The sequence below is a fragment of the Gigantopelta aegis genome, chromosome 10 (assembly GCF_016097555.1).
Source record: "Gigantopelta aegis isolate Gae_Host chromosome 10, Gae_host_genome, whole genome shotgun sequence".
Classification (NCBI taxonomy): Eukaryota; Metazoa; Mollusca; class Gastropoda; order Neomphalida; family Peltospiridae; genus Gigantopelta; species Gigantopelta aegis.
In genome coordinates this window covers 383122-401560 of record NC_054708.1, presented here as the reverse complement: position 1 = coordinate 401560, position 18439 = coordinate 383122, and the positions used below count along the sequence as shown (strand labels likewise).

The window sequence follows — 18439 nt, the reverse complement described above, 5'->3', positions numbered from 1 at the left end:
TGTATGGGATTGGGATGGTGGTGCATGTGTACCATAACTACATGTATGGGATTGGGATGGTGGTGCATGTGTACCATAACTACATGTATGGGATTGGGATGGTGGTGCGTTGTGTACCATAACTACATGTATGGGATTGGGATGGCGGTGCATGTGTACCATAACTACATGTATGGGATTGGGATGGTGGTGCGTTGTGTACCATAACTACATGTATGGGATTGGGATGGCGGTGCATGTGTACCATAACTACATGTATGGGATTGGGATGGTGGTGCGTTGTGTACCATAACTACATGTATGGGATTGGGATGGTGGTGCGTTGTGTACCATAACTACATGTATGGGATTGGGATGGCGGTGCATGTGTACCATAACTACATGTATGGGATTGGGATGGTGGTGCGTTGTGTACCATAACTACATGTATGGGATTGGGATGGTGGTGCATGTGTACCATAACTACATGTATGGGATTGGGATGGCGGTGCGTTGTGTACCATAACTACATGTATGGGATTGGGATGGCGGTGCGTTGTGTACCATAACTACATGTATGGGATTGGGATGGCGGTGCGTTGTGTACCATAACTACATGTATGGGATTGGGATGGCGGTGCATTGTGTACCATAACTACATGTATGGGATTGGGATGGCGGTGCATGTGTACCATAACTACATGTATGGGATTGGGATGGCGGTGCGTTGTGTACCATAACTACATGTATGGGATTGGAATGGCGGTGCGTTGTGTACCATAACTACATGTATGGGATTGGGATGGCGGTGCGTTGTGTACCATAACTACATGTATGGGATTGGGATGGTGGTGCATGTGTACCATAACTACATGTATGGGATTGGGATGGTGGTGCGTTGTGTACCATAACTACATGTATGGGATTGGGATGGCGGTGCATGTGTACCATAACTACATGTATGGGATTGGGATGGCGGTGCGTTGTGTACCATAACTACATGTATGGGATTGGGATGGCGGTGCGTTGTGTACCATAACTACATGTATGGGATTGGGATGGCGGTGCGTTGTGTACCATAACTACATGTATGGGATTGGGATGGTGGTGCATGTGTACCATAACTACATGTATGGATTTGGGATGGTGGTGCGTTGTGTACCATAACTACATGTATGGGATTGGGATGGCGGTGCGTTGTGTACCATAACTACATGTATGGGATTGGGATGGCGGTGCGTTGTGTACCATAACTACATGTATGGGATTGGGATGGCGGTGCGTTGTGTACCATAACTACATGTATGGGATTGGGATGGCGGTGCGTTGTGTACCATAACTACATGTATGGGATTGGGATGGCGGTGCATTGTGTACCATAACTACATGTATGGGATTGGGATGGCGGTGCGTTGTGTACCATATCTACATGTATGGGATTGGGATACGGACATCAGTACAGAGATTAGTTTGTGTAGAATTAAACAGCAGGTCGGTGATGCAGACATAAATACAAAGATTAGTTTGTGTGTACTTTTAAATTAAAAGCAGGTCAGTGTTACGGACATCAATACAAAGATTAGTTTGTGTGTAGAATTAAACAGCAGGTCAGTGTTACGGACATCAATACAGAGATTAGTTTGTGTAGAATTAAACAGCAGGTCAGTGTTACGGACATCAATACAGAGATTAGTTTGTGTGTACTTTCAGATGGCTGCTGCCTTGGATCCACGCACAGATACATTTTACTGCTCGATTTGTGAAAAACACTTCAGTGAAATTCGCTATCTCAAACAGCACAAAGAGACGCACACAAGCGAGAGATTTTCATGTCAGTTTTGTGGCAGTACTTACTCCATGAAGTCAAATCTATGTCGACATGCAAAAAAGTGCAAACTTCGGCTTGGTTTTGACACTTAACATAGCTGAATACACACGTGAATTTACCAGAAAAATGTTGACGTTTTCTTAATTAACCTCGATAAGACCAGAAATACTTCCACAAGAAATAAATTTAGTATATTTATATTGGTGTTACATGATAAATGTATGAGAAGAGGTACTTTGGCTTACATGCATACATGATAGAGGCAGTGAAGTCCAGACACTTGTCAGCTATACCATGTTATGTGCTGTCTTGTCTGTGGGACAGTGCATATAAAATATACCAGGGCTTGCTCTGGGAGAGCACAAAATCTACCAAACTATGGATTAAACTTCATTTCTTTTAGAAATCCAGATATTTTCTGTCAAAATGTAAATTATTACATGAATTATTTTGCCAAATTAAAATAAAATTTTCCAGTTTTTAAAATTAGCAGTTGGTGAATTTGATGAGTGACAACGACATGTAACTTTGGATGCGTTTTTACTGATGGAGAAATATAGTGGGTTTCCTCTGTCACAGTGACCAAATGTTTGACATCCAAGATCCAGTAATTAGATCAATGTGCTTTAATGGTGGTTAAACAACAAAAACAAACTTTAACTTGCTAACAATATACAGTGAATGGTTCCTTGTGGTTTGTTTTTCTTGTCGGTGTTGTTTCTTCCACCATAATACGGTTTGTCTTGATTGCAGCACCAGAGATGGAGACCAGCCTCTGAGAGCTGTGGTGTGAAACTGAACAAGAGATTCACTCAAATCATTTTACCCAGGTTTTAGCATTCAGTTACTTTACAAGTCTGCAGATAGGCAAAGTGATGGAGTCAACGTGACATTACTTTCGCCTAATAACAAGAGGCAGCTGCCATTTTCTGAAGGTGCAAATGAACCATATGTCGTGCAAAAGTCTTTTAGTCATTATGAGCTGGTCTCACAATTCAGTCAGCAGTGATCAGTTAATGTGGTGCTTGTCTCACAATTCAGTCAGCATTGATCAGTTAATGTGATGCTTGTCTTGCGATTCAGTCAGCATTGATCAGTTAATGTGGTGCTTGTCTCACAATTCAGTCAGCATTGATCAGTTAATGTGATGCTTGTCTTGCGATTCAGTCAGCATTGATCAGTTAATGTGGTGCTTGTCTTGCTGTTCAGTCAGCATTGATCAGTTAATGTGGTGCTTGTCTTGCTGTTCAGTCAGCATTGATCAGTTAATGTGATGCTTGTCTTGCTGTTCAGTCAGCATTGATCAGTTAATGTGGTGCTGGTCTCACAATTCAGTCAGCATTGATCAGTTAATGTGGTGCTTGTCTTGCTATTCAGTCAGCATTGATTAGTTAATGTGGTGCTTGCCTTGCTATTCAGTCAGCATTAATCAGTTAATATGGTGCTTATCTTGCAATTCAGTCAGCATTAATCAGTTAATGTGATGCTTGCCTTGCTGTTCAGTCAGAATTGATCAGTTAATGTGATGCTTGTCTTGCTATTCAGTCAGCATTGATCAGTTAATGTGATGCTTGTCTTGCAGTTCAGTCAGCATTGATCAGTTAATGTGGTGCTTGTCTTGCTGTTCAGTCAGCATTGATCAGTTAATGTGGTGCTTGTCTTGCTGTTCAGTCAGCATTGATCAGTTAATGTGGTGCTTGTCTTGCAATTCAGTCGGCATTGATCAGTTAATGTGGTGCTTGTCTTGCAATTCAGTCGGCATTGATCAGTTAATGTGATGCTTGTTTTGTCATTCAGTCAGCATTGATTAGTTAATGTGGTGCTTGTCTTGCTGTTCATTCAGCATTGATCAGTTAATGTGGTGCTTGTCTTGCTATTCAGTCAGCATTGATCAGTTAATGTGATGCTTATCTCACAATTTAGTCAGCATTGATCAGTTAATGTGTGCTTGTCTTGTGATTCAGTCAGCATTGATCAGTTAATGTGATGCTTGTCTTGCGATTCAGTCAGCATTGATCAGTTAATGTGATGCTTGTCTTACAATTCATTCAGCATTGATCAGTTAATGTGTGCTTGTCTTGTGATTCAGTCAGCATTGATCAGTTAATGTGATGCTTGTCTTGCGATTCAGTCAGCATTGATCAGTTAATGTGATGCTTGTCTTGCGATTCAGTCAGCATTGATCAGTTAATGTGATGCTTGTCTTGCAATTCAGTCAGCATTGATCAGTTAATGTGGTGCTTGTCTTGCTATTCAGTCAGCATTGATCAGTTAATGTGGTGCTTGTCTTGCAATTCAGTCAGCATTGATCAGTTAATGTGATACTGTCTTGCGATTCAGTCAGTTGATCAGTTTGTGATGCTAAAGTCTGACATCTCCATCCTTTGATATAAATGTGGTGCTCAGCAAAGCAGCATAACCCCAAATGTGGTGCTTGTCTTGGTATTCAGTCAGCATACAGTTAATGTGGTGGAGAAATCTTGCAATTCAGTCAGCATATCATAGGTGTGATAAATCCAGTGGTTATAGGCTTTACGCATATAGGATGACATCTATCCAGTGGCTACAGGCAGCTAAGCAGGTGGAAAGAAAACCAGTGGTTCTAGGCTACAGGCTGCTATATAGGTGGAGAAATCCAGTGGCTACAGGCTGCTATATAGGTGGAGAAATCCAGTGGTTCTAGGCTACAGGCTGCTATATAGGTGGAGAAATCCAGTGGCTACAGGCTGCTATATAGATGGAGAAATCCAGTGGTTCTAGGCTACAGGCTGCTATATAGGTGGAGAAATCCAGTGGCTACAGGCTGCTATATAGATGGAGAAATCCAGTGGTTCTAGGCTACAGGCTGCTATATAGGTGGAGAAATCCAGTGGCTACAGGCTGCTATATAGGTGGAGAAATCCAGTGGTTCTAGGCTACACGCTGCTATATAGGTGGAGAAATCCAGTGGCTACAGGCTGCTATATAGGTGGAGAAATCCAGTGGTTCTAGGCTACACGCTGCTATATAGATGGAGAAATCCAGTGGTTCTAGGCTACAGGCTGCTATATAGGTGGAGAAATCCAGTGGTTCTAGGCTACACGCTGCTATATAGGTGGAGAAATCCAGTGGTTCTAGGCTGCAGGCTGCTATATAGGTGGAGAAATGCAGTGGTTCTAGGCTACAGGCTGCTATATAGATGGAGAAAAAAACCAGTGGTTCTAGGCTACAGGCTGCTATATAGGTGGAGGAAACCAGTGGTTCTAGGCTGCAGGCTGCTATATAGGTGGAGAAAACCAGTGGTTCTAGGCTACGGGATACTATATTGGTGGAGAAAAACCCCCAGTGGTTCTAGGCTACAGGCTGCTATATAGGTGGAGGAAACCAGTGGTTCTATGCTGCAGGCTGCTATATAGGTTGAGGAAACCAGTGGTTCTAGGCTGCAGGCTGCTATATAGGTTGAGGAAACCAGTGGTTCTAGGCTGCAGGCTGCTATATAGGTTGAGGAAACCAGTGGTTCTAGGCTGCAGGCTGCTATATAGGTGGAGAAAACCAGTGGTTCTAGGCTACGGGATACTATATTGGTGGAAAAAAAACCCCAGTGGTCCTAGGCTACAGGCCACTATATAACACAAAAACCCTGACAGAATCATTTCCAACCAAATGCAGTGTTTTGAAATGTCAAATAAAAGTGGTTAAAAATAATGTCATATTTTGAGGGCATTAAAATTAGACCTTTTGACTTGAAAAGACTTGAAACGACCTTGTGTATGAACCCTGATTAATACAGTGGAGATGCATCTACCTTAAAACAGACTTCAGAATGGTGCCTTTTTCCTTTCTTTTTCTTGTGAATATGTTTGCTGTTGTAAGAAGAAGATATGTGTTTGTTTGGAAAGCAGGTTAAACGTTGTTGGTGTTTATTTTCAGGTCGGAGCACAGCAGTTGTCTGCTTTTGCAACCCAGTGGCTTTCCTGTCACATTTGTGGGAAACGGTTCAGTAAGCGGGACTATTTGAAACAACACATGCAAATCCATAACGATTCACGATTCCCATGCCAATTCTGTGGAAAGAGTTACTCCTTCAAGACTAACCTCTGTAATCACCTTAAGATTTGTGCAGCTAGAGGTCAACAATGGGAGACTATTCCATGATGAACTTGTTCATTTCAAACATTGTGCTAACTATAAAGGCACCACACCACCATTTGTTGTGTTGTTACTCATAAAAAAAAAAATACTACAAAATTCTGATAGGTCTTTAAAAAAAATGTTTTTGATGATTACAAGGAGGTTGGCCTTTGTGGTATTTAAATAGCCCATTGGTTTGAAATTACTTGTGATATGTAGTACTAACTGATAACAACTTTGCAAGTGGTATACTTCAACTTGTACAACAGCAGCACAAGGCAGTGCTCTGGGCTGAGGGTGGCTAACTAAAAATGTTCGTGCTCAGTCAGTTGAACGCTCGTCTGGGGTGCTTGCATAGTAGGATCGATGCACCTCTGGATCCATTCAACTGATTGGGGTTTTTCTTGTTCCAATCAGTGCACCACAACTGCTCAAAGGTTGTGCTATGTGTTTTCCTGTCTGTGGGGAAAGTGCATATAAAAGATCCCTAGCTGCTAATGGAAAACTAACGGGTTTTCTCTGATGATTACGAGTCAGAATTACCAAATGTTTGACATCCAATAGCCAATGATTACTTCATCAAAATGCTCCTGTGGTGTTGTTAAACAAAACATACTTTAACTTTGTGGAGTGAAAACACTCCCTAAAACTAGTAGTCACCTGACCCTGTAGTGTTGTATTTTTCAAAATATGTTTCTCACATAGAAATTGTATTGGACCACGGGCATGTCTGACCTAAATTTTAGCAATTGCTGAACGGATGAAGAAAGTTACACCTACAGGTCACATATAGTTCAGCAGGAAGTAAAGTAGAACAGTCTTTTAAAAAATAACACTTTCACTAACATTAGTAATAAAGTTACAATATGAATCTGTAAATATAAAATATGTTTTTTTTTTGTTTTTTTTAAATAGTTTTAAATAGTTTCACTTCATTATATTACTTTATCAGTTGCAACATTCTGTATTGAGGGAGTTAGCAGCATTAAAAATGATGCCTATAGCAAGAGGTCATGGCACACCACCCACAAGGCTTTAAATGTATTTGAACACCTAAAATTCAAAATGCCTGGGCCCACAAATACATGTATTTTGATTCACAGACATTCACCACCACCGCCCCCATTTTCATATACACTCTGTGGGCCCTGTGTAAGTCAAAATGTGCTAATAAAATATGAAATTGCAGGTTAAATATATTGAAATAACTGTATTTTTGTCAAGAATATACAAGCGTTAATGGATATTACATTGTACCAAAATAATTTCTATAATGCACACATATTTCAATTTAATAACTCTTTATTATGTATAGATTAAGGCAAATTTCAATTTTAAGGTATTTGCTCACAAAATAGAACATGACATGATGTTCGAGATGTGTAAAAAAAAAAAATCTATTTTGGTGACACCCCCATTTGTTTTGCAGATATGTGTTTTATATGCTTCTGGAATACATAGGTGAAAAATTAGCACATTTTGAGTGGTAAAAATATTTGTAGGGTATGCCTTTAAGTATTACGTAACTACTTGCTCACCAGAAGGTCAGTTTAATGAAATGAAGAAACATTGATATACCTGTTAAACACACACACACACACACACACACACACACACACACACACACACACACACACACACACACACACACACACACAAGCCTTCATGTTTTTACCATTTTCATAAATTGATATACCAATACACTTAATCGTTTTAAGCGATAATGTGCTTTAAATATCACTTAATATGCATAGTCCAAATTTCTTGATATGAGTATTGCTTAACAGCTGTGAGATTGAGTCCACATTGAACAGCTGTGATGTGAGATGAGTCCACAGTGAATAGCTGTGATGTGAGTACACAGTGAACAGCTGTGATGTTAGATTGAGTCCACTGTGAACAACTGATTTGAGTATATAGTGAATAGCTGTGCTTTGGTATTAAATTGAATACATGAAGAATAGTTACAAAATAACAGAATGAACATTTATGATTTGACTAGCACATAACTTGTCAAGTTGTCTTTGAGACTGAATTTGCAGTGTACTTAATTGCCTATTTCAGGTGTGTAAGCTGGAAACAGCATATGACACTAGTGGGGACAGTCAAGGCAAACTGACCTGCCGTGTGTGTGGGAAACGATTTGCCAAACTGGCTTACCTGAAACAGCACCAGGAGATCCATAGCACCACGCGATTCACGTGTAAACTGTGTGGGCTGAGCTACTCCATGAAGTCTGCTCTCAGTCGACATCAGCGCTCCTGTGTGGCTAGGAGGGAGTCCGCACATCTCGAAACATGGCATTGATTGACTGGCTCTGACAAACTGAACGAACCTGGTTTAGATGTTTTTATCCTTTTGGATTGTAGCCGGTGCTAGTTAACTGATTAGGTTACATACGAACTGTTGTTAAAGAGTTTGTGTTGTGTGTACTTTCAGGTGAGATCACTTGACACAAACGTTCCAATGTCTGTTGTGACGTCTGCTAGGCCAGTAACATGTGCGGTGTGCGGTCGCCAGTTCGGCAAGCGCCGCTATCTGAGACAGCACATGGAGATTCACAGCAAGTCGAGATTCCCCTGTCAGTTCTGTGGCAAGAGCTACACCTTCAAGTCAAACCTCTGTAACCATGTGAAGATCTGCGAGGCAAAACTTTCCTCTGATGGACATGCAATAAATACTGATAACCAGTATTAATCATCAAAACCTTCATCTCAAGGACAGGGCAATAAATACATGTAACCTGTGTTAATCGTCAAAACTCATCTGGAGGACAGGGAAATAAATACTGATAACCAATATTAATCATCAAAACTTTCCTCTGATGGACATGCAATAAATACTGATAACCAGTATTTATCATCAAAACTTTCATCTGGAGGATGCCAATAAATACTGAAAACCTGTTTAATGATAGGGCTACAGAAAGCACATCTGAAGGATGGTAGCACTTGAGGGTAGTATAAAAGTGTAACGGTAACAACCTTGAAACAGCTGAAATTAAATGTTAAGTGATGATCATGTGCTGATAATGTTAGGAGAGTCGTAGCAGAGAATGGCTGGTGTCCTCATCATATTTCTTCTGTTCTTTCAGAGGGCGCTGAACTGTTCTAGTGAGCAGCCTGTCGGTGCCCAGTGTCCAATCTGTGGGCGGCAGTTTGCTGTTGCTCGCTATCTGCGACAACACCTGGAAGTGCACAGTCAAACTAGATACACTTGTTCTGTTTGTGGAAAGAGCTACTCCATGAAATCTGCGCTAAGTCATCATTTCAAAGTTTGTCCTGGATCCCGCATAGTCACAAGATGTTAAAGTTAGGTTTGTTATCCTGGATCCCTCATGGTAACACAATGTTAAAGTTGGGCTGGTCATCCTGGATCCCTCATGGTCACATGATGTTAAAGTTGGGCTTGTCTTGTAGTCACTTAAGAGATGGACCATGAAGTGTGTTAGAGGAAAGATGAAGAGTGTTAGAGGAAAAGAAGAAAGATGAAGAGTGTTGAGGAAAGATGAAGAGTGTTTGACGGAAAACTTTGTCCAGACTAAAGATACATTTGTCACTTGAGGGGGAAACCTCTCCATGGTTAACACTGCATATTAATCACATTTCCTTACTTAGTATATCAATGTTTTTGTATCCAATTGTTTCTGGATCTCGTTGAAAAACTAGTTCAGTAAAATTTGGATTTGATAGATGCTGAGGTAGACTGGATAAATGCTGTAATTGATAGGTGATTGTATAGACTGGTATATACATGTACTGTGATTGATAGGCGATTGTGTAGACTGGATGTATACTGTAATTGATAGGCGATTGTGTAGACTGGATGTATACTGTGATTGATAGGCGATTGTGTAGATTGGATGTATACTGTAATTGATAGGTGATTGTGTAGACTGGATGTATACTGTGATTGATAGGCGATTGTGTAGATTGGATGTATACTGTGATTGATAGGCGATTGTGTAGACTGGTATATACATGTACTGTAATTGATAGGCGATTGTGTAGATTGGATGTATACTGTGATTGATAGGCAATTGTATAGACTGGTATATACATGTACTGTAATTGATAGGCGATTGTGTAGATTGGATGTATACTGTAATTGATAGGCGATTTTGTAGATTGGATGTATACTGTAATTGATAGGTGATTGTGTAGATTGAATGTATACTGTGATTGATAGGCGATTGTGTAGATTGGATGTATACTGTAATTGATAGGCGATTGTGTAGATTGGATGTATACTGTAGTTGATAGGCGATTGTGTAGATTGGATGTATACTGTGATTGATAGGTGATTGTGTAGACTGGTATATACATGTACTGTAATTGATAGGCGATTGTGTAGATTGGATGTATACTGTGATTGATAGGCAGTTGTATAGACTGGTATATACATGTACTGTAATTGATAGGCGATTGTGTAGATTGGATGTATACTGTAATTGATAGGCGATTGTGTAGATTGGATGTATACTGTAATTGATAGGTGATTGTGTAGATTGAATGTATACTGTAATTGATAGGTGATTGTGTAGATTGGATGTATCCTGTAATTGATAGGTGATTGTATAGACTGGTATATACATGTACTGTGATTGATTGGCGATTGTGTAGATTGGATGTATACTGTGATTGATAGGTGATTGTGTAGATTGGATGTATACTGTGATTGATAGGTGATTGTGTAGATTGGATGTATACTGTGATTGTGTAGATTGGATGTGTATACTATGATTGATAGGCGATTGTGTAGATTGGATGTATACTGTGATTGATAGGCAATTGTGTAGATGGATGTATACTGTGATTGATAGGTGATTGTGTAGATTGGATGTATACTGTGATTGATAGGCGATTGTGTAGATTGGATGTATACTGTAATTGATAGGCAATTGTGTAGATTGGATGTATACTGTGATTGATAGGTGATTGTATAGACTGGATGTATACTGTAATTGATAGGCGATTGTGTAGACTGGATGTATACTGTAATCGATAAGTGATTGTAAAAGATACATTGATCTGTTCTTGCAAAATTGCATCACATTTGAATTGAAATTAAAGGAAGGCTATGTGTATACATATGTATACATTGATATATATATATATATATCAAAGAAAAAAGTTAAGCACCCCCACGAAATTTCTGACTGGCGAATGATTTTTTTTTTTGCATACAATTACTGACGTAATGAAGTCATGGCAATGTATGTGAAAGGCAAGAACAACATTCTGACAGTAGGAAAACAGAAACAATTGTCAGCTGTGGTGAATTTTTAATCACAATATGGTCGCAACCTCACCAGTCATGTTTTCACCCCAAAACATACCCATTATAAGTATGGATCTACAGAGTCCATACGACATTTGCAGATTGTCAATTCTGGGTAAAAAGTTACGTTCGGTTACCTAGACGACACTGACAGTCCAAACGTTCAGTACTTTGTGTACCCTCCACGTGCTCGGATGACCGCCTCAAGCCTTTTCCTCGCCCTCCCAGTCAAGTGTCGGATCTTCTGACGAGGCAGCAACAGCCACTCCCGATGCAAAGCAGCTTCCAATTCTCTCAGATTCTGTACAGGGGGGTCCAGTTTCTGTATTCGACGGCCAAGAATGTCCCAAATGTGCTCCAGGGGATTCAGATCGGGGCTCATGGCGGGCCAAGGCAAAGTCGTCACAGCGTTGTTCTGGAGATGCGCCGTCACAGCCCGGGAACGATGAGGCCTGGTGTTGTCATCCATGTACTGAGGCCTTGTAGCGAGTGGGTGGTTGTTGAAATGTGGCACGACAACTGGTTCCATGACCTGACGGATGTACTGGTCACCTGTCAAATTGCCCTAAACAGTGACCAGGTCCAGCTTGCAGTCATGAGCCTCCTCCGTATGGGACAGTTGGTTGAATGTTCTTGGGTGCATAAGCCATATTTTTCCACCTCCAAACCCTCATTCGCCCATCCGTGACGTGGAGCAGGAACCGTCTTTCGTCGGACCAATGAATCCTTCTCCATGTTCTCAGATTCCACGCTCGCCATGCTAGACACCATGTCAAACGTAAGCGTTTGTGTCGTTCTGACAGTAAGGGACGCTTGATGACTCATCTGGACGCCAATCCCAACAGTTTGAGTCGGTTCCTCACCATTCTTGTAGAGAGCTGGCGATTGGGCAGCCACTCACGTTTCAGCGCCGTGCTTGTTGCAAACGGTAGACGCCGTACCAGCTGTCACACGAGGTCTACCTGACCGTGGCAAATTCTTCACAGAGTTGGTTACGGCATGTTTCCTGACGAGTCTGCTAATTAATGTGTAGTGGTACCGCAGCTGACGGCCGATGGCTTTGAACGTCATTCCTGCGTTACGCCTGCCAATTATTTGTGATCTTTGATCCACTGATATTCTCCTTCGATTCATCTTCACTGATAATGATCGAACAGTGCAAGACGGCCACGTTAAATACCCAATTTGGGCACGCACCCATACTGCACTTTGGAAAAGTCATGGGTGGCATGTTGCACTGTGCACACGACGATGAGATGTGACACCATTGTCATGCTTGCACGATCTTATCCTTTCTATGGAATGCCATGCCTGTCAGAATCGTCATTGCAATTTCAGTTGCAATGCATGCCAATATTATATAAGTAATCATATCTGGGGGTGCTTAACTTTTTTCTTTGTGTGTATATATATATAAATCATATTTAATTAAATAGCTATCTTAAGTACTGATACACTCACTATTTATAAGACACAGCCATTGTTTTATCATCTCACCAGTAAGTGGTATTTTTATAACACAGACTGCAGTAGATCACCAGTAAGTGGTGTTTTTATAACAGTCTGCAGTAGATCAGTGATCACCAGTGAGTGGTGTTGTTATAACAGTCTGCAGTAGATCACCAGTGAGTGGTGATGTTATAACACAGTCTGCAGTAGATCACCAGTAAGTGGTGTTTTTATAACACAGACTGCAGTAGATCAGTGATCACCAGTAAGTGGTATTTTTATAACAGTCTGCAGTAGATCACCAGTAAGTGGTGTTTTTATAACAGTCTGCAGTAGATCAGTGATCACCAGTAAGTGGTGTTGTTATAACACAGTCTGCAGTAGATCACCAGTAAGTGGTGTTTTTATAACAGACTGCAGTAGATTACCAGTAAGTGGTGTTTTTATAACAGTCTGCAGTAGATCACCAGTAAGTGGTGGTGTTATAACAGTCTGCAGTAGATCACCAGTAAGTGGTGTTTTTATAACAGTCTGCAGTAGATCACCAGTAAGTGGTGTTTTTATAACAGTCTGCAGTAGATCAGTGATCACCAGTAAGTGGTGTTGTTATAACACAGTCTGCAGTAGTTCACCAGTAAGTGGTGTTTTTATAACAGTCTGCAGTAGATCAGTGATTACCAGTAAGTGGTGTTGTTATAACACAGTCTGCAGTAGATCACCAGTAAGTGGTGTTTTTATAACACAGACTGCAGTAGATCACCAGTAAGTGGTGTTTTTCATAACACAGACTGCAGTAGATCACCAATAAGTGGTGTTTTTATAACACAGACTGCTGTAGATCACCAGTAAGTGGTGTTGTTATAACACAGTCTGCAGTAGATCACCAGTAAGTGGTGTTTTTATAACAGTCTGCAGTAGATACCAGTAAGTGGTGTTGTTATAACAGTCTGCAGTAGATCACCAGTAAGTGGTGTTGTTATAACACAGACTGCAGTAGATCACCAGTAAGTGGTGTTGTTATAACAGTCTGCAGTAGATCACCAGTAAGTGGTGTTGTTATAACACAGTCTGCAGTAGATCACCAGTAAGTGTTGTTGTTATAACACAGTCTGCAGTAGATCACCAGTAAGTGGTGTTGTTATAACACAGACTGCAGTAGATTACCAGTAAGTGGTGTTTTTATAACAGTCTGCAGTAGATCACCAGTAAGTGGTGTTTTTATAACACAGTCTGCAGTAGGTCACCAGTAAGTGGTGTTTTTATAACAGTCTGCAGTAGATACCAGTAAATGGTGTTGTTATAACAGTCTGCAGTAGATCACCAGTAAGTGGTGTTGTTATAACACAGACTGCAGTAGATCACCAGTAAGTGGTGTTGTTATAACACAGACTGCAGTAGATTACCAGTAAGTGGTGTTGTTAAGTGGTGTTTTTATAACACAGTCTGCAGTAGATAAGTGGTGTTTTTATAACACCAGTAAGTGGTGTTGTTTTAACAGTCTGCAGTAGATCACCAGTAAGTGGTGTTTTTATAACACAGTCTGCAGTAGATCACCAGTAAGTGGTGTTTTTATAACAGTCTGCAGTAGATACCAGTAAATGGTGTTGTTATAACAGTCTGCAGTAGATCACCAGTAAGTGGTGTTGTTATAACACAGACTGCAGTAGATTACCAGTAAGTGGTGTTGTTTTACAGTCTGCAGTAGATCACCAGTAAGTGGTGTTTTTATAACAGTCTGCAGTAGATACCAGTAAGTGGTGTTGTTATAACAGTCTGCAGTAGATCACCAGTAAGTGGTGTTGTTATAACACAGACTGCAGTAGATCACCAGTAAGTGGTGGTGTTTTACAGTCTGCGGTAGATCAGTGATCACCAGTAAGTGGTGTTTTTATAACACATTCGCACGATCACTGGTGCTTGAGTGGCTTTTATGGAGACAAATCCTTACATTAAGATGGCCATCTCCATAAAGTAGAAATAATCAGGGTTTTTTATGAATTCTGGTAAGTCATTTTTCTATTTTTAAATGCATATATTGATATAGGAACTTTGTATAGAAATATTTCCAACAAAGAATGTTTATTTTTCAGAACATAAGTTCAGCATTTTGAATTTTCAGTTTTAAAGTTTTCAATTGCTTTGTTCATATAAGTGCCTATGGGAAAAACCAAGTGCAATTCAAACAGGTATACATGCCAGCCTTAGTTATTAAGTTACTTATGGTTTAAAATAGGTGTTAAATTGTTATTACAAACCACTGAGTTTGTAGGTTTAACATTTTGTTATTAGAAACCAATGGGCCGATTTCATATGTCTGGGTTTCGTAACACCGGGTTATGTGAAAACCTATGTTTAACACTGGTTTACGTAAAACACTGAAAAACTTGACCAAGACTTACAACTGTGGTGCATTTCATGTGTGTGTTTTACCTGTGTTTGCAAAGCATGGGTTACCCGCAGATCTGAAAAAGGACCTAAGTGAGGGATAGCTTACTCGTCATCACTTTATAGTTACCAGTATTTATTAGCATTCACGTACCAGATGGGGGATCAGCTACTTCCTACCCCCACAGTCTGGGGAAAACCTTCGTATTTGGTCAAAAATGATGGAAATGTTTGGCAAAAATGAGCTGGCCTGGAAATGTTTCACCATGTATTTCCATCATTTTACTCACAATATTAGTTATAATCCATGTAAAATGCGTACAGAACACTACACAGCTGTTGGTTATAATGCAAATATGAATAAACATCGTTACCCAGAATCGGGCATTTCCCTTTAATTCGGGCAAAAACCAGCCTGTGCCCCCCCCCCCCCCCCCCCCCCAAAAAAAAGGGACCCGTACGCCTGAGGGCACCAAGAATGCGATCACCCCGACACTCCACTCCTTATCTGCTACTGTAGTGGGTTAAAATGATCTCATTTCATGGCTCTGCGATACTGACATAAAAACTATTTTGCTGCTGAAATTATCCATGAAGAAAAGTTATTTTGAGCGAAAAACCACCTCAAGGGCAGGTTTAAAAAATCAATACAATTGTAACCCAGTGTTAAACTAGGGTTATTGAAAACCAGACATGTGAAATGCACAGTAAACATGACCCAGGGATTAACCTAGGTTTAACCCATGTTTCCAAAACCCACCGATATCCCAGACATGTGAAATCGGCCCAATGAGTTTGGTTTGTAATAACTGAAATTTAAACCTACAATCAGTTTGTATGTTGATGACTTTATGAAATGAGTGTCAGGATTGTTGTCTTGCCTCAGCAATAACAAGGATCATGTCAAAATATTTCAAAGGTAACTTGAAATAGATGATGAAATGACATAGCCATGATTACCAGAAAGTGACGTCAAAGAGCCAACAATGGGGAAGCTGCATTATGCAGGGATGAGAATTTTCCGCGGATTTTGGACCCCCAGGGTCGATCCTGTGAAACGTGTAAATTCGTTGAAAAAATTTGGGGGTGGGGGGTGGGGTAGAATATAGGTATGTGCCTTGCACTCGGTGGAAATATCAGTTAAAGTTGAGGGCGTCGTGCAGCTGCTATCGTAATGTAGTGGCTGCCATGTTTATTTTGACGCACTTTGTGTATACGAAAATAAAACAAAACTAGCTTTGTGTGTATGTGTTTAGTACTGTTTACTACGACCACTGTGACTGGCTAAAATTGAGATATTGATACCAATCAGCATAGCCCTTACAGTTCTAGGCCGTTATGTGCAAAACAACCGCCATTTTAGACGAAGAGAAATACAGCTACAGTGTAAAAATGTAAATAGATCTGTATATATCAGAAACAGACTGGAGGCATATATATATATACATCTACATCTACATCTACATCTACATCCACATCCACATCCACATCCACACACACACACACACACACACACACACACACACACACACACACACACACACACACATATATATATAATATGTTAACTCTGACAAATCATTTGTGTGACTTTTTTTGTGGACTGACTGAGAGTCTGTTACTGTGTTTGAACACTGATAGCAATCTTTGAAAACATTGACTACTTTGCAAACTTTGATTCAAATAATAGACTGAAGGACTGAAAAACAACCTGTGTCAAAGTGTAAGTATGTGCAATTTCATGATTATTGACAGGAGTTTATTCATTATAATAATCCTTTCTATGGTATATAAGTTATTCTGTAATTCTGTGATGTATGTGTCTCCTGATGCAGATTTTTTGCCTTGCAATTGTAAAAAACCCTATAGCTTCAGGGGGACGAAGCCCTGGACCCCGGCTAATTTCAGCTGAAAATACAAATTGGCATTCTCATCCCTAATTATGTTATGACGTCGCTTTCCAACATTACGTCATTTGTTATGCACATGAAATCATAGCACACGTGTCATACTGGTTATATTTCCCTGTATATTTTGGACTCTGAGGATAATGAAGTTATTCAGTATTATTATTCTTTAAGTTTGCTTTTAGTACAAAGCAGATTAAGTTTACATAACTGGTCAAAATTTACTCAAACAACGTTTATAGATCATTCATGATCAAAACCAGCTAACCAAACACCAGCACAAACTGACCCAAAAACTATTGGCTGTTAATTTTCTGGAATATTTTTTAAAAGTTAGTTTGTTTTGTTTAATGACACCACTAGAGCACTTTGGATTTCAAACATTTGGTAATTTTGACATATAGTCTAAGAGAGGAAACCTTCTACATTGTTCATTATGTCAGGTAAGGTCAGGGTTTTACGTGCACATTCAGAGCAAGCTGTTGTAGTGTATGCGTGTCATGGGCATAGGTGCTAGTCTTCACGGGCTCCTCTGTCCAGGACACGAGTGTTCATTAGTAGTAAAGGACCTTTCATCCCCCAGTTTTTGTTGAATATTAAATAATAATTGTTCATAATATTCAAATAGCTGTATCCAACACAAAGGATAATTTAATGTCCGTAACAGCTCTCAAAATTGAAAAGTGTAAGCAGTATAAATTGTAATAGTCTCGGGCAAGTTAGAACCAAAAAACCCATGTGTTTAGTAGGGCATTAAAAACCCTGTGGGCATACAGTATGACCCCGTTTAGTACGGCACTAAGAAACCCATGTGCATATAGTATGACCCCGTTTAGTACGGCACTAAGAAACCCATGTGCATACAGTATGACCCCGTTTAGTACGGCACTAAGAAACCCATGTGCATATAGTATGACCCAGTTTAGTACGGCACTAAGAAACCCATGTGCATACAGTATGACCCCGTTTAGTACGGCACTAAGAAACCCATGTGCATACAGTATGACCCCGTTTAGTACGGCACTAAGAAATCCATGCGCATACAGTATGACCCCCTTTAGTACGGCACTAAGAAACCCATGCGCATACAGTATGACCCCCCGTTTAGTACGGCACTAAGAAACCCATGTGCATACAGTATGACCCCGTTTAGTACGGCACTAAGAAACCCATGTGCATACAGTATGACCCCCTTTAGTACGGCACTAAGAAACCCATGTGCATATAGTATGACCCAGTTTAGTACGGCACTAAGAAACCCATGTGCATATAGTATGACCCAGTTTAGTACGGCACTAAGAAACCCATGTGCATACAGTATGACCCCGTTTAGTACGGCACTAAGAAACCCATGTGCATACAGTATGACCCCGTTTAGTACGGCACTAAGAAACCCATGTGCATATAGTATGACCCAGTTTAGTACGGCACTAAGAAACCCATGTGCATACAGTATGACCCCGTTTAGTACGGCACTAAGAAATCCATACACATACAGTAT

General features: G+C 40.3%; 1 protein-coding gene across 11 annotated transcripts in view; it reads left to right on the top strand.

Moving 5' to 3' along the window:
• The window catches only part of LOC121384253 (zinc finger protein Gfi-1b-like), a 169723-nt gene that overhangs the window by 71327 nt on the left and 79957 nt on the right, over nt 1-18439 (top strand). The window contains exon 4 of one of the 11 annotated variants that reach the window (XM_041514548.1): nt 8357-11063. The exons of 7 other annotated variants lie outside the window; for them this stretch is intronic. In XM_041514548.1, coding sequence (XP_041370482.1) covers nt 8357-8614 — 258 coding nt within the window. In that variant the 3' untranslated portion in view covers nt 8615-11063. Of the gene's footprint in view, nt 1-1689; nt 2446-5716; nt 5991-8356; nt 11064-18439 lie in introns of those variants that run through there. 3 more of the 11 variants (XM_041514550.1, XM_041514547.1, XM_041514556.1) reach the window with 3 other exon arrangements.